The sequence below is a fragment of the Chlorocebus sabaeus genome, chromosome 2 (genome assembly GCF_047675955.1).
Source record: "Chlorocebus sabaeus isolate Y175 chromosome 2, mChlSab1.0.hap1, whole genome shotgun sequence".
Taxonomy (NCBI): Eukaryota; Metazoa; Chordata; class Mammalia; order Primates; family Cercopithecidae; genus Chlorocebus; species Chlorocebus sabaeus.
In genome coordinates this window covers 68,494,239-68,514,803 of record NC_132905.1, presented here as the reverse complement: position 1 = coordinate 68,514,803, position 20,565 = coordinate 68,494,239, and the positions used below count along the sequence as shown (strand labels likewise).

Here is a 20,565-nt window from a genome sequence, read left to right as displayed (position 1 = left end):
GCAGTGAGCCGAGATCACGCCACTGCACTCCAGCCTGGGTGACAGAGCGAGACTCCATCTCAAAAAATAAACAAACTAATTTTCCTGTTTGATTATTTTTCAGGAATTCACTTTAGAAAAAATGGAATCTTTATTTCCTGGGGAATTGTTCTGCTACCACGCCCTGCTATTTTTTTTTTGAGACAGAGTTTCGCTCTTGTTGCCCAGGCTGGAGTACAATGGCGTGATCTTGGCTCACTGCAACCTCTGCCTCCCAGTTTCAAACAATTCTCCTGCCTCAACCTCCCAAGTAGTTGGGATTACAGGCACCCACTACCACGCCTAGCTTATTTTTTGTATTTTTGGTAGAGATGGGGCTTCACCATGTTGGCCAAGCTGGTCTTGAACTCCTGACCTCAGGTGTGGTTCTTAATCATTGTTGTTTATTCTCCGTAAATATATCAGAAGTACCCAGAATTTGGAGTATAGGTATTGGGAATGGCAAATAACTTTTTTTATAAAGTGAAAGTATGGGTCATCAGTTTCCTAAGGATTCCTATAAATGTGCTTTTGCACAGTGGGTAGCTATTCATCCTTAGTTAATAGCAGATTAATTAAAGTGGGAAATCTATGCCGGGAAATGGTAGGCCTTTATTGAGATGATTTTTTTTTAATCCTAAAGTCAGTGCTGATGGATTGTTTTACTGTTGCCTTTGGGCTTATCCTTGGACTTTTATAATGCACTCAACTCGGTGTTTATAGTATTACCAGCCTCTTTTTAAATTTCGTAATTTTGCTGTTAGAGGATTTCTGTTAGCTGTTGGATTTTTTTTTTTTTTCCCTGAAACTTTTTCCGTTTAATTTACAGGTGATCAAGCTAGAAACTTTTTTTTTCAATCTGGGTTACCTCAACCTGTTTTAGCACAGATATGGTAAGTTGGAATTTTACATAAGCATAAGGCAAAATAAAATATCATTTAGTTCTATATGTTAATATGATTTCTTATGTTTTAAAAGGAGAACATGTATTTCTAGCCTGAAATATCTTGTTACTTCTTACCAGAGAATGATGTCTGAAAAGGGTCTTTCTCATATGGAACTAAAACAAAACAAAAAAAGTGGTGATATTTGAATGACAACACTGTCAAAAAGTTGAATTTCCATGGAGACATCTAAATTTTGGTGTTCCTTCACCAGTTAGTTTTGGCTTCATCCATATCACCCATATTTATTTGAATGTCCCACATTTCTTGCTTTATAATGGAACGATTTTTTATCTTTCATTGACTGAAGAATAAAAGGTAAAGAAAATATTAGAGTTAGTGCATGGTGAATCCATAATAAATAGATAATATTGAATTCTTCGACTATCACAAATAGGCATTCAATCTTTTAAGCCACAGGAAATACAGAGAGTATAATAAAAAGGGTGGCAAATACAGGTTTGGATTCTAGGCTCATGGCTTTGGAGAGCAATGCTGAATTCTGTTGTCCTCTAAGATGTCTCATTTTTTCACCAAGGGTGCTGAATACTTCACTTCCCTGAGTTAGTTAGTGATGTGAAGGCAGCTCGCTGTGAAGAAAGAGCATGTGATTTGTAGTCTACACCTGAGTTTGAATCCCAGATGTACCATGTTCAGTATGTCTGATTTGGAGATACAGTTACCCTCTTTTACCTCAGTTTTCTAATCTAGAAAATAGGAATGCTTATAGTTTTATGAGAGTTGTTGAGAAGATTCCAGAAAAAGCAAGGACTTATTGTGGCTCCTGTCACATAATAGACCCTCAAAATAAAACCCAAAAAGCTATCATCTCCAGGGACTGGATATTCTACATAACTAAATTTTCTAGCTGATTTCTTCGTCCTCTTAAATGACCAAACTTTTACATTTATAATCTTATAGAAATTTAAAAAGTTGATAGAGCTTTGTGTTTCTTTTAAGCACAGTCTACCGAGCACAGTCTAAGCTTTTCTTGATGAAATGTCATCATTATGAAAATCAGTTACTCGTCCTGAAATAGCAAAACTTTCACGGTATATATATATATATATATGTGTGTGTGTGTGTGTGTGTGTGTGTGTGTGTGTATTTGGATATATTTGAATTGAAACGAAATGATACCAGATCCGTGTGCTTTTTTTGGGTGTCCGCTTTATTTTCTTTTTCCTGGTTGTCAGCATATTGGCCGCCAGACTGTCTCTAAACTAGTGTGCTTGCTCCTCTGAAGCCATTCTGATTCTAACTTCTGATCTATTAGAGCTGAAAAATCAGATAACCAAGCGGTTTTGGAATTACAGTTTAAGTAAAGTAAAAGGCTCGGATGAAGAAACAGCCTGCAAGAAAGAAGTCATGCACAAGTGAGCACAGAAGTGCTGTTCTGTCAGTTAAATGTGACAGTTTAAACACAAGACCTGTGGCACCTGTGTGAACGTAACAAGCTTCTTTTGCTTCGCACCTCATACATGATCATGTCTCACACCATCAGGACCTCTCACTGGAACCTTCTTCCCCAGACTTAACTTCCTCCACTGGATTATGCTTTTATGTTCTATTCCCAGTTTTTGAAAGTTCATTTATTCTTTCAACACTGAAAAATTATTCATCAGATATCTACTATGGGACAGGGACTGTTAATAGGTGCTTGGAATATAGCAATGAACAAAATAGACAGAATCCATTCTTTTATTGAAACTACAGTCTAGTGGAGGAAGACAATAACAACACAAAAGTTGTCACATGATGATAAGTGTGATGGAGTAAAACAAAATACACTCTAATGAATATCATTTTTTTTCTTCTGTTTTTTGTAGAGATGGCATCTTGCTATGTTGTCCATGTTGGTCTCGAACTCCTGGACTCAGGCCATCTTTCTGCCTTTGCCTCCCAAAGTGCTGGTATTATAGGTGTGGCCACCATGCCTGGCAGAGACAACTGTCTTAATTGAAAAAAGTGACATTTGGCTGGGTGTGGTGGCCCACTTCTGTAATCCCAATGCTTTGGGAGGCCAAGGTGGGAGCATTGCTTGAGCCCAGGAGTTTGAGACCAACCTGGGCAACATAACGAGCCCTTATCTTTAAAAAAAATTAGGGAGGCCGAGACGGGCGGATCACGAGGTCAGGAGATCGAGACCATCCTGGCTAACATGGTGAAACCCCGTCTCTACTAAAAAATACAAAAATCTAGCCGGGTGAGGTGGCGGGCGCCTGTAGTCCCAGCTACTCGGGAGGCTGAGGCAGGACAGTGGCGTAAACCCGGGAGGCGGAGCTTGCAGTGAGCTGAGATCCGGCTACTGCACTTCAGCCTGGGTGACAGAGCCAGACTCTGTCTCAAAAAAAAAAAAAAAAAAAAAATTAAAAAAATTTAAAAAAATTTTTTTTTTTTTTTGGAGATGGAGTTTTGCTCTTGTTGTCCAGGCTAGATTGCAATGGCACGATCTTGGCTCACTGCAATCTCCGCCTCCCAGCTTCAAGCGGTTCTCCTGCCTCAGCCTCCTGAGTAGCTGGGATTACAGGTCTGCACCACCACGCGTGGCTAATTTTGGTATTTTTAGTAGAGACGGGATTTCACCATGTTGGTCATGCTGGTCTTGAACTCCTGACCTTGTGATCTGCCCGCCTCGACCTCCCAAAGTGCCGGAATTACAGGCGTGAGCCACTGTGCCCAGCCAAAAAAATTTTTTTTTTTTAATTAGCTGGGCATTGTGCATGCCTGTAGTCTTAGGTGCTAGGGAAGCTGAAGCAGGAGGGTTGCTTGAGCCCTGGAGTTCGAGGCTGCAGTCAGCTATGATTGTGCCTTCTAGCCTGGGTGACAGAGCAAGACCTTGTCTCTAAAAAATAAAAACAGTTGTCTTAACTTTCTAAAGTATTTTTACCTGAGTGGCCCAAAGTCAAGTTTTTATAGTGACCATTTTTATTAATTAAAGATGGTAATTTGGCAATCTTAGATTGAATCAATTAATCTTTAATTTTTTTTTTACGTTTTGCTAAATAAGTTTGTGATGGCATAGTTTACTATCAAAAAATGTCTGTAACTCTCTTTTTTCCAAAAGAAGTACCTTTGAAAAGTCATTGGAAATTTCATGAACCACTGATATCCTGCCCAGATGATGGAATAATGCAGTGCAAAGTATGAGTTTAGCAAAATCTGTCTTTCAACTAAGCTGACTGATACTTACTCACATAGTAACCCTGGGCAGTACTTGATCTTTTAAAGCCTAGGGTTTTTTTTTTATTTGTTTTTTCGTGTTTATATTTTGAGACGGGGTCTTGCTCTGTCGCCCAGGCTGTAGTGCAATGGCATGAACTTAGCTCACTGCAACCTCTGCCGCCCAGGTTCAAGTGATTCTCCTGCCTCAGCCTCCCAAGTAGCTGGGATTATAGGTGCCCACCACCATGCCCGCCTAATTTTTGTATTTTTAGTAGAGACAGGGTTTCACCATGTTAGCTAGCCTGGTCTCAACCCCCTGGCCTGAAGTGATCTGCTTGCCTTGGCCTCCCAAAGTGCTGGAATTACAGGCGTGACCCACCACAGCCGGCCAAACCTAGGTTTTTAAAATTGCAACTAATAATAGCTGATCTAAAGAAGCGGCCCTCCCAAACCCCATACTATTCTTATGTTCTTCTGTGATTTTTCTGGTAGGGTCCCAGGGTAAGTCCTTACTCCTTTTAGTAGAGAGAGTAATGGGTTTGACTCTGAAGTTTTAGGCAGTCCTTGTGTCAGTCATCTGGGGAAGAAGATAATTTTTTGCTTTTTTGTTTGTTTTTGAGACAGGGTCTTACTCTGTCACCCAGACTGGAGTGCAGTGGCATGATCATAGCTCACTGCAACCTCAACCTTCTGGGCTCAAACAGTCCTCCCACCGCCGCCTCCTGAGTAGCTGAGACTACAGGCATGCACCACCAGGCCTGGCTAATTTTTGTATTTTATGTGGAGATGGGGTTTTGCCATGTTGCCCAGGCTGGTCTTGAACTCCTAGACTAAAGCAGTCTGCCCGCCTCAGCCTCCCAAAGTGCTGGGATTATAGGCATTAGCCACCGCATTCAGCAAAGAAGAGAAGTTTGGATTGAGAATTGGAAACTGTCTGGTTTCTCTCTGAGCTTTACTTACTTTGTTCTGGAATTTGTTGCAAATATTTGAGTGATATGAACTGATGGACAGTATATGTTAGAAACCTTTATTATGTTTTATTTCTGTGTAGAAAATATATTCCAGTTAACTAATTTGTGAACTTTTAAACTGTAATCTGTTAATGCTTTGGGGACTCCTTGTCTCTCCTAGCTGATTTCCAATTAAGAATATAAGAAAACCTTAATTCTCAGAGGATGGAGTCAAGTCAGTTGTGTGTAATGCCAAATTATAACTGTGGCCAAAGATGATACATCTTCCTAGAAATTGTCTTATTAATAAGGAGCTGGAAGGAGGTTGGCAGATATCCTTTTGGCAATTGAAGTGCTTAGAATTTTTCCAACCTTGCTGTGATGTGGAGGGGAGGAGAATAAAGCAGTGGGAATAGACAAGAGCCAGAAGGTACAGGAAGGAAAAAGAGACAGTGGTAAAGAGGCTGAATGAGGGCTCTGGAATCTGAGACGGAGGGCCAGCAGAAATGGAGAGAAAAGAGGGAGCGAGGGAGCACTACCTGGAAATGGGCCCTGAGAGGAAAGAAGGGAACCACACACATGAAGGCAAGGGTTAGATCAACTTTATGATCTGGTTCAGAATGGGTGGGTCAGAGCAAACAGCCATATATTAATAGTTTGTACTTAAGACACTCCTGAGTATGTGTCAGAAGGGCCTTCAACCCCAACAAGATCAATTTGCTAAACTCAATACAAAAAAAAAGAAAAAAGAATAAGGCATCCTGGACTCTTGATCCCCTCTCCTCCATCCCTCGTTCCTGAGCCTTTGCCATCTCAGTAGTTCATGGCATTGAACTAAGATGACATCTTAGTTACCTGGCTGTCCAAACCAACACCTGGGCACCACACTTGATTTTCTCTTTTCTTCGCCCTGCACACCCAATCCATCAACATTACTGCATTTACCAACTTTATCCCCAGTCTGGCCACTTCTTTCCTACTGCTGCCATCCTAACCTGTCATCTCACCTGGGCCCACTGTTCAAGCATGTGGACTGGATTCTCTCTTTCACACTTGCCCCTTTAGATTCTAGTCTCCAAACAGCAGCTGGAATAATCTTTTTTTTTTTTTTTTTTTTTTTTTTTGGAGACAAAGTCTCACTCTGTAGCCCAGGCTGGGCAGTGGCGCAATCTGGGCTCACTGCAACCTCTGTCTCCCGGGTCCAAGTGATTCTTCTGCATCAGCACCTTGAGTAACTGGGATTACAGGTGCACACTATCACGCCCGGCTAATTTTTGTATTTTTAGTAGAGACGGGGTTTCACTACGTTGGCCAGGCTGGGCTTGAGCTCCTGACCTCAGATGATCTACCCGCCTCAGCCTCCCATAGTGCTGGGATTATAGGCATGAGCCACCGCGTCCACCAGGAATAATCTTTTGAGGAGTGCAGTGGTGCGATCTCGGCTTACTGCAACCTCTGCCTCCCAGGTTGAAGCAATTCTCCTGCCTCAGCCTCCCGAGTTGCTGGGACTACAGATGCGCACTACCATGCCCAGCTAATTTTTGTATTTTCAGTAGCGGGGTTTCACCATGTTGGACAGGATGGTCTGGATCTCGTGACCTCGTGATCCACCCACCTCAGTCTCCCAAAGTGCTGGGATTACGGGCTTGAGCCATCCTGCCCAGACTTCTTCCTGTTCTTTAAATGGGCCAGGCTTCTCCTTGCCTCGGGGTCATTGTACTTAGTGTTTCCTCTTCCTATAATTCAGTTGCTGTAGTTCCTCACATCACAGGTTCATTGCCTTTCAGGTTTCAGTTCATATGTCACCTCCCCAAAGTGGCATTCCATGACCAACTAGTCTGAAGTGGTCCCCTCTGCCCATCTCTTCCCTTTACCTTGGTAGCACTTATCACCACGTAGAGTAATCTGGTTTGTTCTCATTAGTTCTACTTGCACTAAATTATAAGCTCTGTGGTGGCAGGAACTGTGTCTTTTTCATAAATGTAACCCCAATTTCCAGATAGATGCCCACCCCCCTCCCCCCAATAATTGGTTTTTGAATGAATGAGAATGAATGTTTGACGAAGCTGGTTTAGTTTGCGCTGCTGCTGGGTCTCACTTCCAGCCCAGGGGGCCGCAGGTGAGAGATGAGCAGCCTGAGGCCAGCCTTTGTGGATGAGCTAGGCTCTTAAAGGAATCTATAGATGCCAACACTGCAGGGAATGAGGTGGGGCAAGAGGAGCCTGGCCTCATCCCTTCATCCTGTAACACACACACAGTAGTTTCAGAGTTGTTACATTCACCTCCACTGCAAACAACAAATTTAGGCCTGATGCTGTGGCTCATACCTGTAATCCCAGCATTTGGGAGGCTGAGGCGGGAGGATCGCTTGAGCCCAGGAGTTTGAGACCTGCCTGGGCAACATAGTGAGACCCCATCTCTACTTAAAAAAAAAAAATTATCCATGTGTGGTGGCGCATGCCTATAGTCTCAGCTACTCAGAGGATGGGGTGGGAGGATCACTTGAGCTGAGGATTCAAGCCTGCATTGAGCTATGATCATGCCACTGTACTCCAGCCAGGGCGACAGAGTGAGACCCTGTCTCAAACAAGCAAACGAAAACAACGAACCTAGTAAGTAGTGTAAACCAAAAAGTATCTGAGACAAGATCTCAATCAGTTTAGGAGTTTATTTTGCCAAAGTTAAGGACATGCCGGCAGGAAATAAGCACAGAATCACAGAAACAGTCTGTACCTTTCTCCAACGATGATTTTTATGGCTTCAGTATTTAAAGGGAACAGGTAGGCTGGAGGGCAAAGAGGGAGGGTATGGTAATCCATATGTTGCCAGAGAGAAGGAGCAGGCAGGGGAATAGTCAATTAGGTAATAGTAAATCAATAAAGTGCTCAATAAGTCGTCACTTTACATAAGATAAAATGGAACATAAAGTAGCCACCTGTAGAGATATTTGACCTTTTATTTGTAGCTCTCTGCTTAGGAACAAAAGGAATGACAACTTCTTGCATGACTCAGCTTTCAGCTTGCTTTTCTATCTTTTGCATAGTGAATTGGAGTCCTGAGTGTTTCTTTTCCTTTCACAGTAGAGTTCAAGATTACTTTGTAGTTCCTTTTGTTTTTAAATAGAGGACATATAAAGTGCCATGTGAAGTTACTTGGACTAGGCTTTTTTTTCCACCTCGTAGGTGGATATGTTACTTATTTATAATATGATTAGGTTTATTTTCATTTTAATTTAATTTAGATATCACTCCTCATCTTTGTGGACTTCATTTATTATTTAAATACATAACAGATTAAAAAGGTTCTAAAAGCCAAAACTCAACCAAAAGGTGTGCTCAGACAATGTCACTCCCTCTTCTATCCCTGTACCCTGTTCCCACCCATTGTATTAGTTTCCTGTTACCCTTCATTTGTTTATTTTTGTTGGAAAAAGCAGGTACATAATGTATATAATGTGTATGTATTCATATTTAAATTACTTCCCTTCCTCCTTACATTAAGATAACCTGCTATAAATACTCTTTGTTCTTTTCTTTTTTTTTTTTTTTTTTTTTTTTTTTTTTTTGAGATGGAGTCTCACTCTGTCACCCAGGCTGGAGGTGCGATCTTAGGTCACTGCAACCTCTGTCTTCCAGGTTCAAGCAACTTTCCTGCCTCAGCCTCCCACGTAGCTGGGACTACAGGCACCTGCATGCCCAGCCAATTTTTGTGTTTTTAGTAGAGACAGGGTTTCACCTTGTTGATCAGACTGGTCTCGAACTCCTGACCTCAGGGGATCCACCTGCCTCGGTCTCCCAAAGTGCTGGGATTACAGGCATGATCCACCGCGCCCAGCTGTAACTACCATATTTCCATAAATTTCTTAGAGTTTTCATTACCAGGGATTCCCCACAGTTATGTTTATTGAGAAAAGCATTTTTTGAGTATCACGACATTTTCAACCAAATGTTGAGATTATGGTGTGTGGTTTAAAGTCAAGTCCCTAAAACCTCATGATTAAATTTCTTCTCCTCACCCATGGAAACACTTCTGTAGGATGCCTTTAGAGTCTAATTAAGCCATTACCTAAAATCTTCTCCCCTAACCTACTCATCGTCCCACATTGGATATTCCTGTTTCTCACCATAGATCATATTGGGCAGTGGTGTGGGGAATAGGAAATGGGCACCTGCCTGACTGATTGATTGGTTTTAGTATGCATGTTGATGTTGATTTTGATTAATGGAAACTCTTCCCTGCCAAACCATTTTAAACAATTGCGTGTATTTTTAAAAACTACTTAGCAAAAGAAGGAAGTTCACCATTTCATTTACTTAATTTCCTTTATAAAACCTGAAAGGTAGTACAAAAATAAAGCAACTAGAAACCAGTTTCAATTATGAACATAGATGCAAAAAAAATCAAAATCTTAGCAATTAGAATTTCACAATGTGTGAAAAGAATACACCATGACCAACTTTATGCCAGAGGTGCAAGATTGGTTTAGAGTCAGTCGAAAAATTCTATCAACATTAGTCATTATTTCAGCAGATAAAAGGAAGAAGAAAACTTGTGATTGAATCAGTAATTACAGATCAGACACCTGATGAAAAATACAGTAACCATTTCTAATAAGTAGAAAGGAAACTACTTAAATATGTGAGACTACTATCCATGAAAAGAGTCAAACTCTGTAAAATATTTGAAAAGGTTTATTCCGAGCCAAATATGGTGACCAATGGCCTGTGACACAGCCCTCAGGAGATCCTGAGACCATTTGCCCGAGGTGGTTGGTATATAATGTGGTTTTATACATTTTAGGGAGACATAAGTCATCAATCAATATATGTAAAATGTACATTATTTCAGTCTGGAACAATGGGACAACTGGAAGCAGAGGCTTCCAGGTCATAGGTGGATTCAAGATTTTTTAATTGGCATTTCATTGAAAGAGTTATTATCTAAAGAGCTGGAATCAACAGAAAGGAATGTGTGGGTTATCATAAGTGGTTTTGGAGAACAAAGTTTTGTCATGCAGGTGAAGCCTCTGGGTAGTAGACTTCAGAGAAAATAGATGGTAAGTATTTCTTATCAGACTTTAAGAGCTTCCTTTATCAGTCTTAAGGCCTGTGTTGATGCTAATGCTGGTCATCTGGGCCTGAAATCCAAAAGGGAGGAGGGTATAATGAGGCATGTCCGACTTCCTCTTCCTGTCATAGCTTGAACTAGTTTTTCAGGTTAACTTTGGAATGCCCTTGGCTGAGATGAGGGGTCTGTTCAGATGGTGGGGGGCTCAAAATTTTGTTTTTAGTTTACATTATTTTCCAGAAATCACTACCAACTGTCACTCTAAACAATGAACTCTATTAACTGTTAGCTCTAGTAAATCTACTGTTTCATTTAAACTCAGAACTGAGCAAGAACGCATTCAGTAATGTCTTAGAGGCAGTAAAACCAATAAAAAAGATTAGCCTAAATATTGGAAAAGAAAGATAATGCTCATTTTTTTCTAGTTATGTGATTGTATACTTAGTACACCCAAGAGATTTTAGTTTTAAAACATTAATAAGACTTGTAGGAGTCTGGTAGGATAGCTGAATACAACCTAAATAATTTTTTAAAATAAAAAATGTTTCTATGCTTGAAATAAGCACCTAAAAAATGGAAATGGGGGGAATGTTTCATCTAAAATCGGGCAAAAATGATAAAATTCTTCAGAATACATTTAGCAAGAAAAACATATTATATGAAAAAAGTGATACAATTTTATTAAAGGAAATATTAGTATATTTGAACAACTGGAAAGATTCTCTTTTCTTTGGTTGGGTAAACTATTGGTGCAAAAGCAATTGCAGTTTAATCAGTTCTCCAAAAATCCCCTTCTAAGGCAGTTTTTGGATCCCAGTAGGGTTGTTTGTATAATAGGTAAAATGATCTAAATGTTCATAGGAAAATAGACATCCATGAATAACCAAGGGAAAAAGAAAAACCTTCCCAGACCTTCCCGGATCACAATATGCTAGAGAGCCAGTGTGATCAAATCATTGTAATATCGACCTGGAAACTGTTCAGTCAGAACAGATAGTCCAGAAATAGTTCTCACTTCATATGAACATTTGATACATGATAAAAATGTATATTAGTTTAGTGAGAAGAAGAGGGATTAATTAATAAATACTAGTGGGAAAGCTAGGAATCCATGTAGAAGAAATATGACTGGACCCTGGAATAACTACTCCACCCCCACACACAATTACTGGTTTAAGGATTGAAATGAAATAAAATAATACAATGTTAGAAAATCAAGGACTAAAAGCCTTCTAATCATATGATAAAAGAAATATTTTATATATGAAAATTTAGAATTTCTATGCCATAAATATACATAAATCAACAGATAATGAATTTTTAAAAATCTTTCAGCGGTCAGCAGATAATTTGTGATACACTACAAGCTCTTATAAACTAACAACAAAAAGACATGCAATATACAGAAAATTTGGCAAAGGATTTGAATAAGCAGTTCATAGAAGTGCAAATCCAAATGGCCACAAAATACAGAAAAATGATGCTTAAATTCACAAGTAGTGAGAAGAGTTCAGATTCTGAGTTCATTGCTGAGGGGCCCATGACTACAGGAGAATGGGGAACTCCTATCTGAGGCAAAAAGAAGGTTTCTGCAGCCACAGAACTTCATTTCCTGCGTTATGATCTTTATTTTCTAAAAATGTGCCGACTTTTACAATTTTGATCACTTTTAGAGATTTTTTTATCTTTGTCTTATGCCATGCTTTTTATTGTGTTACATGTTTTCTTTCTTTGAGTTAATTCCAGCTATGCAGAATTATTTTCTGTGTAACTTAATTTTCTTTTGTGAACAGTGTCCGGATATGGCTCAGTCTAAATGATTGCTTATCGTGGTATTTTAATTGAACTGTCTTATTTAGACCTTTCAAATACTTTTTTTGTAACATTGGTTTAAAAAAATCCTCATGCTTTTAATATCTGGATTAAAATAAATAAAATCTGAATAAAACTTTTTTATGCAGAAGAGCTTAAGTCATGAATATGCACAGTTTTGATGATATAATGTAGTTTCCAGTTACCAGGACAAACTTTTGCCTACTTGATCTTAGCCAAAAGGCCGAGAAGCGATTCCTTTTACTTACTCTTCTTTGAGAAAGTACTTTACATTAAAGCTCATTGTAAGCTGCATTGGACCATGTATATTTGAGTGCCATTTTCAGATAGCAAACACATTTTGTAAGCTGAGTTACAAAATTGCTGAGTGATAAGGGGCACAATTCTAAAGAAAAGTTAGTTTCAAGAGCTTTAGAGGTTTCATAGCATTATAGTTGAGTAACCCTAGCATAGCATAAGTAGGTAGCATAGCGTACTGTGTCATGTTCCCACATTGAAGTTTGTAGAGCTCTCTACAAAGAATGCAGTCTGAGTATCTCTAGCAATATTAACATTCTCTGTTTCTAAATCTTTTTCTTTTCTTATAGCTTTATTGTGAAATAATTCACATAATAAAATTTACTCATTTAAAGTGTCTAATTCATTGGTTTTATTCAGAGTTGTGCAACAGTCACTGTTAGCTAATTTTAGAATGTTTTCATCACTTCAGAAAGAAACCCTTTTGATGTCTAAAGTACATATCCTCACACTGAGGCTGAAAATTATCTGCTAAAGTGGCAGAGTGACAGATATTTTATGTTTGTATAAAACGCAGCGAGTATTTACAGGCTATTCCCCATAGCTTGGTAAGCAGTTATGGTTTCTGTTGTTCTCTCTAGGGGTAAGAGTGCTAATTATTTTGTTTTCGTGTTGGTGAGAGTGGTGGTTTTGGAAAGGTTCTTTTATGGTCACAGTTGTTCTCAGGCCATGCTGTTGGTTTGCAGGGCACTAGCTGACATGAATAATGATGGAAGAATGGATCAAGTGGAGTTTTCCATAGCTATGAAACTTATCAAACTGAAGCTACAAGGATATCAACTACCCTCTGCACTTCCCCCTGTCATGAAACAGCAACCAGCTATTTCTAGCGCACCAGCATTTGGTAAGTCTGAAAATGAATTGGTTTCTATGTTTTCTTGTATATTTTAAAAATAAATGTTTTCCTTTTTTTCCCTCTCAGTTTATAACATTATGAAATTCTAGGAGGTAATTCTGTCTGAAAAATGATGGCCCCCTGCAGGAAGATAGTGCTGGGGAGAAGAAGGAGGATGTTCACGTTTTAACCCTAGGATGTACAGTAATCAAAATGAAAGCAGAGATGCAGGCTGTCAGTCGGGGAAAAGGAACAAACTTACAGTCTGCTGCTGCGACTTCTGGGTTTTTTTGTTGTTGTTGTTCTTCCATTGATCCTTCTTCCTTTTGGTTTTCGGTTTCCATAATGTCTGTTTCTCCTTGTGCATAAACAATTCCTTTGGATTATGGCATCTAGAAATACATTTTTTGAATCACAGTATTGAGTCACTTGGCCACATTAAATTCTTTCTTAGAACAAAATGAGATAGAGAAAAATAAACATTGTTATCCTGATTAAAAACCTAATTCCAGCCAGGCGTGGTGGCTTACGCCTGTAATCCCAGCACTTTGGGAGGCTGAGGCAGGTGGATCACCTGAGGTCAGGAGTTCGAGACCAGCCTGGTCAACATGGCAAAACCCTATCTTACCGAAAAATATTAAAAAATTAGCCAGGTGTGGTGGTGCATACCTGTAATCCCAGCTACTCGGGAGGCTGAGGCAGGAGAACCTGGGAGGCGGAGGCTGCAGTGAGCCAAGACTGCGCCACTGTATTCCAGCCTGGGCGACAGAGCGAGACTCCATCTCAAAACAAACAAACATGATTCCATAAAAAATAATCTTTCAAGCAGGTATTTTTCTTATAAGTTAATTGGTTAATTAGTTGACTGAGATCAGTAGTTCTGATTTCTGTTCTTGTTCTAGATTTAATTATTTAGGTTGTTTTGAAGATCACAGTAATCAAATCTAACATCTGATTCATGGGGAGATTGTTTAACAGTTTAAAACAAAACATGAAAATTGTGGCTAGAGTTTCTTTTCATCTCTTCATCCTTAAATAGCTGATGATAGGTGATAAAGTGAAATAGATTTGGGAGGGGGCAGTCAGCAGTAATTCAGGATGTCTCTGATACAATTCACGATAAGCTAAGATACAGAAATACTCTGGTTTTACTTATTAGATTTCCTATTAAAAACAATGTATTGCCTTTCTTTTAGTAAGTTTTAGCCACAAGGGTGGTTTTTGTAAGGGGAAAGGTTTTGGGAAGATTTTTAGGCAAATAGGATAGTGGTCCAAAAAAAGAAAGAAAAATCTTTCTTTTGCCTTTGTGTGAGCAAAGGCGAGGAAGAGCAGAAGTGAACACTGCAGCAGCCTCCACATGACTGGGGCCGTTGTTTGTCTTGTTCAGTGTGTGCTCCCAATGTTTAGCCTTTAGTTAGCCAGCTAATTTAAGTGGAACTCGCTGTGAATCCCTGAAGGTCTCTGTAGCCAATCTTTGGTCAGGACCCAGGTGTTAAAATAGTTAAAGGGTGTTTGGGGTCAAACACAGTGGCTCATGCCTGTAATCCTAACACTTTGGGAGGCCAAAGCAGGAGGATTGCTTGATCCCAGGTGTTTGAGACCAGCCTGGCAACATAACAAGGCCTCGTCGCTACTGAAAATTTAACAATTAACCAGGCACAGTGGTGGGTGCCTATCGTCCCAGCCACTTGGGAAGCCGAGGCAGGAGGATCACTTGAGCACAAGAGGTGAGCCAAGATCACACTACTGCACCCCAGCCTGGGTGACAAAGTGATACCCTGTCCAAAACAAAACAATAGTATTTGGTTTTCTGTTGGCTTTCTTCCAGTGCTACAAGAAGAAATCTCATAGTGTAGAAAAGGTCAGATGACGAGAGGCACCCCATTTCTTCTTTTTCACTCAAACTTGGGGGTCAGTAATTTTCCTGTACCATTTAATTTGTTTTCTCTTATTCCATTCTGCCATCAGAATTTCAGTTGTGGAGCTATTGCTGATTCAGTTTCAGGAGGTTGTGACCTTACTGCTGAGAAAGTTTTACAGTCGTTAAGTAACCTGCTGCTGTTAGGAAGGGAACCTGCCAGGATTTCTGACCTGATACTCTGCCAGGCAGCCCATCACTCTTCCCCCCAGACTTCTCCCTGCCTTTCCTCACCTCGTTCTCATCACATCGATGTTCTCGGTAAATGATTTTGATGAGGCTAATCCATGAAAGATGTCAGGACATAGGAGAAGTTACTACTACATGATTTTGATCAAGTTTGCCCAAGTTTACTTAAGTATTTTCTAGTTCCACCTCTCAGCTCAATCTAGGGTAATATAAATAAATATATATATATGTGTGTGTGTGTGTGTATATATATATATAGTTCGTTCAGCCACTTGAGAATAAAATAATTTATTACTATTGTCATTGTTTTCTTTCTTTTCTTGCCCTTGCCCTTCCCTCCCCTCTCCTCCCCTCCCCTCTCCTTTCTTTTTTTGAGACAGACTCTCACACAGTCGCCCAGGCTGGAGTGCAGTGGTATGATCTCAGCTCACTGCAACCTCTGCCTCCCAGGTTCAAGCAGTTCTCCTGTCTCAGCCTCCTGATTAGCTGGGATTACAGGCACGAGCCATAACACCCAGCTAATTTTTGTATTTTTAGTAGAGAGAGGATTTCACCATGTTAGTCATGCTGGTCTTGAACTCCACCCCCTCAGCCTCCCAAAGTGTTGGGATTACAGGTGTGAGGCACTGCACCTAGCCTGCTTTCTAATTAATATTTAAAATTATTGGTCAGGTGTAGTGGCTCATACCTGTAATCTCAGCACTTCAGGAGGCCGAGGTGGGCAGATTGCTTGAGCTCAGGAGTTTGAGACCAACCTGGGCAACATGGCAAAACCCCATCTCTACAAAAAATACAAAAATTATCTGGGTATGGTGGTGTGCGCCTGTAGTCCTAACTGCTTGGGAGGCTGAGGCGAGAGGATGGCTTGAGCCCAGGAGGTGGAGGTTGCAGTGAGCCGAGATTATACCACTGCACTCCAGCCTGGGTAATAGAGCCAGACCCTATCTCAAAAAACAAAACAAAAATCTGACTCTGCATTTCCTTGCCCTTATATATAGTATGTGCCTTCACTTATATTATTTGATCACAATGATAACCCTAAAAAGTATGCATAATGTATTAGCCCTGTTACATAAATGAGGGAAGTGAGATTCTCAGAAATTGAACATTTTGCTTAAGGCCATATTTCTAACAAAGGAGGTAGAACCTGTCCAAAACTCCCTTTATCTAAAGGCTTTAGGTTTCTTTCTTTTTTTTTTTTTTAATCTTAGCTCACTGCAACCTCCGCCTCCCAGGTTCAAGCAATTCTCCTGCCTCAGCCTCCCGAGTAGCTGGGATTACAGGCGCCCACCATCACACCTGGCTAATTTTTGTATTTTTAGTAGAGCCAGGGTTTCACCATCTTGCCCAGGCTGGTCTTGAACTCCTGACCCTTGTGATCCACCCGCCTCGGCCTCCCAGAGTCCTGGCTTTACCGCCCGGCTGGCTTTAGGTTTTTTAAAATTACCTTCTCTTTGCCTTCATTATCACCAAACTAACTGGGTGACATGGTGTGTCACTCTTCCATGGTTCCTTGTCTGCATGGGTTTTTTGTTTTGAGACAGGGTCTCACTCTGTTGCCCAGACTAGAGTACAGTGGCACGATCATAGCTCACTGCAGCCCCCAACTCCTAGGCTCAAATGTTCCTCCTGCTTCAGCCTCCTGTGTAGCTGGGAAAACAGGCATGCACCATCACACTGAAGTAATTTTTAAAAAGTTTTTGTAGATAGAGTCTTGCTCTGTTGCCCAGGCTGGTCTCAAACTCCTAATCTCAAGTAATCCTCCCATCTTGGCTTCCCAAAATACTGAGATTACAAGATAAGCCATGGCACCCAGCCTCAGATATTTTTTGTTGTAGTTGTTCACACACTGTAGAATTAAGGCTCAGACTGGGGTCTGAACAATGATTTTGTTCAACTCCCCTACAGAGAAGAGAGAAAAATGGGGTGCAGTGATGCTGTGACTTGCCTTAGAACACCCAGAAAATAGAATTTTCAATTCTAGGAAATTCTGTGGGTGGACTTGGTACCTTCTTTCACCAGTGTGCACTCAGCATAGTTCTTTTGTTCTGGACCCAACTTATATAGGAGGAGTCTATTTTTCTTTTGCTTGGTTTTTGTTTTGGCAGAATACATGGTTTTACTGGATTAAACCAGTGTTCTGTACGCCCCTACTCTGTGTCCTAGTTGCTGGGAACATGCTGGCCAGCAAGACCTCATGGCTCCTACCGCTGTGGATCTAATTTTCAAATTGTGGGGAGCAAGGAAGTGAATACTTTTAGGTGAGAATAAGTGCAATCAGTTCATTAAAACAGGGTAATAGGAGAGACAGAGAGAGAGAAATCAGTAGAACAAGATGGCCAGGGAAGAGTTCTTTGAGCAGATGACTTTTGGAACTGATGTAGATGATGAGAGCCATGTCAAGACCTAGGGGAGAAGCCTTCCAGGCTAAAGGAACTGCAGTGGCAAAGGTCCTGAGGCAAAAACTAGCTTGGGGTTTGGAAGGTGTGCGAGGGACGTTGTAGTCTCCCCCTGAAGCATGGGGAGACCATAAGGAAAAGCAAGCAAGCAACAGATTGTTTAAGCGGAAGAGTGACGCGGTTGATAGACTTACCTGTGTTATCTGAAGACTGGAATGTAGGGGACAAGAGTGGAATCCTGGAGATCAGTTAGGAGGCTTTTGCCACACGTAAGAGGCAATGATGATTTATATCTGGTGGTGATAATCAATGTGGAGGACAGATTAGATTCATTATAGCCTGTATTTTGGAGAAAAAGTAAAAAGGACTTGTCAGTAGATTGGAAATAAGAAATGAAAAAGGAGAATTAAGGCTTTTCATATGAATAACTAGATGGATGGCATAACTGTATACTGAGTTGGGAATATCAGGAAGAGGAATGGTTTTAAAGGAGAAATTAAGAGTTTTGGTGATTTTGAGAGTCCTAGTAGATTTCTGATGTTAAGGAGATGTTAAGGAGACAGGGATGATGACATTTGACTGGACCTCAGAGGAAGGATCGATCAGCTCTGGGGCAGTTTGGATATGGAGAGCATGTCTTAGGGGCAAGCTTAGCTATAAGGAGCAGAAGGTGTAGACCCAAGCCTTGGTGTGATGTGACATTTAAAGGCCAGGCAAAAGAGAAGAAGCCAGAAACCAAGAGTGACAAAAGTGAAATGGCAGAAGATTGGTGTCCTGCTACCAAGAAAAAGTATTTCAAGAAGGAGGGAGGGCTCCATTGTTTGAGCTGCTTTTGAGAGATCCAGTAAGAATATGGCAGAACAGTGGTGATTAGATTTGATATGATGAACTTGTGAGTGACCTTGACAGACAGTTTCAGTAGAGCGATAGGGACAAAATGCTGATTAGAGGCTTGGAAGAGGGGAGAGAATTTCAAGAATTAAGACTTAGCACAGTAAGAGGTGATGGCAGCCAGAATACGGCTTGTGGTAGTTGTATTTATTTAGAAAGTCATTCATTCAGAAAAGGTAGTCAGTTGTTAAAAGTCAGTTGTCTTTTTGCAGTGGCTATTTAAAGCCCAGTAGGCCAGGCACGGTGGCTCATTCCTGTAATCACAGCACTTTGAGAGGCCAAGGCTGGAGGATTGCTTGAGGCTCCTAGTTCAAGACCAGCCTGGGCAACATAGTGAGATCCTATTTCTATTTTTTTTTTTTATGTAAGTAGATAGATAGGTAGCTAATAAATTTTTCCATTTCTGTAAAATGGAAAAATTATTTTGTAAGACAAGATTTTTTAAAAATTTGGAAGCTTAAAAGATGCTTTTACCAGTCTGATGATTAAACAGTATTTTTAAACTTGTCCCTTTCCTCAGTGTCTTTTTGAGGTTAGCATCCTTTTAGGTTAGGGGTCTGCAACACAGATGGGGTATGTGTCTTGAAGGTTAACTGGTTGCACAGTATGCTGTGTCAGGCCTTTTGAAAGTCTGAATGATAGCTCATGAAAACTTTTTAGTTTGTTTCCATCTGATTTTAGTTGTTGCTTGAGTAGATTGATATTCTTAAGCAAAAACCAGGATTTGGAGTATAATTCATTATAGTTATCAAAAGAAAAAACCCGAATTTTTTAAAAGAAAAACACATTAAAAATATAGTTATCAAATAATCTTAGAAAATTTTGGAATTCTAAAACTGACAAGGCAAACCTGATACATATTGCTATGTGTGGATATGTAAAGTTAATCTGATTCTAAATGAGATGTGTGGTAATGTGCTTGACAGTATGTATGTGAACTGTAAACCAGTCACCTAGATGACTATAATTAATAAACTTTTACTCAGTAAAGCCCAAGTTAGAATTTGTTTCTTCTCTTTGTTGGATTTTCAGTGTCTATAAACATTGTTTTTAAAAATGAAAATAGGCCGGGCGTAGTGTCTCACGCGTGTAATCCCAGCACTATGGGGGCCAAGGCAGGCGGATCATGAGGTCAGGATATCGAGACCATCCTGGCTAACACAGTGAAACCCCGTCTCTACTAAAAATACAAAAAAAATTAGCCAGGCGTGGTGGCGGGCATCTGTAGTCCCAGCTACTCAGTAGGCTGAGGCAGGAGAATGGTGTGAACTGGGGAGGCAGAGCTTGCAGTGAGCTGAGATCGTGCCACTGCACTCCAGCCTGGGCAACAGAGCGAGACTCCATGTCAAAAAAAAAAAAAAAAAAGGGAAATAGTCTGATTTTCTTACTGTATAAGTAATAGATGCTAATTGTGAGTCAACAATGCAAAAAGACTTAAAAAGTAAAAATTACTATTAATTCTATTACCCAGTGATGACCACTGTGCTCAACAACACTAGTTTTTAAATCTTTTTTTTTTTTTTTGGAGACGAAGGCTTGCTCTATCCCCCAGGCTGGAGTGCGGGGGCACCTTCTCGGCTCACTGCAGCCTCCGCTTCCCAGGTTCAAGCGATTGTCCTGCCTCAGCCTCCCCGGTAGCTGGGATTACAGGCACGTGCCACCATGCCTGGCTAATTTTTGTATTTTTAGTAGAGACGGGGTTTCACTATGTTGGCCAGGCTGGTCTCTAACTCCTGATCTCAAGATCTACCCGCCTTGGCCTCCCAAAGTGCTGGGATTACAGGCGTGAGCCACCGTGCCTGGCCCTGTTTTAAAAATCTTACACAAGCAATACATACTCTTAGTAAAAAGAAATACAAACAGAACAGAATTGTGTACATTTGTAACAGTGCAGGAGGAAGAGGGAATAATTAGGGTACCTGGTGTACTTGAGACAGGAGAACCCCAAAAGAGCTAACAGGTATTTGCAAGAAAGTTCAACCAGGCTGAGAGCAGCAATAGAAATGGGAAAGGGTTATGCTGTCTGCAGTACTGAGTACAAAGGATCTGAGAGATTTGG

The 20,565-nt window shown here is 40.5% G+C and overlaps 1 protein-coding gene across 6 annotated transcripts in view; it reads left to right on the top strand.

The window, feature by feature from the left end:
- The window catches only part of ITSN1 (intersectin 1), a 246,702-nt gene that overhangs the window by 76,129 nt on the left and 150,008 nt on the right, over positions 1-20,565 (top strand). For all 6 annotated transcript variants that reach the window (XM_037990809.2, XM_037990807.2, XM_073009637.1 and 3 more), the window contains 2 exons: positions 848-911; positions 12,961-13,118. In XM_037990809.2, the coding sequence (XP_037846737.1) occupies positions 848-911; positions 12,961-13,118 (222 nt within the window). The remainder of the gene's footprint in view (positions 1-847; positions 912-12,960; positions 13,119-20,565) is intronic.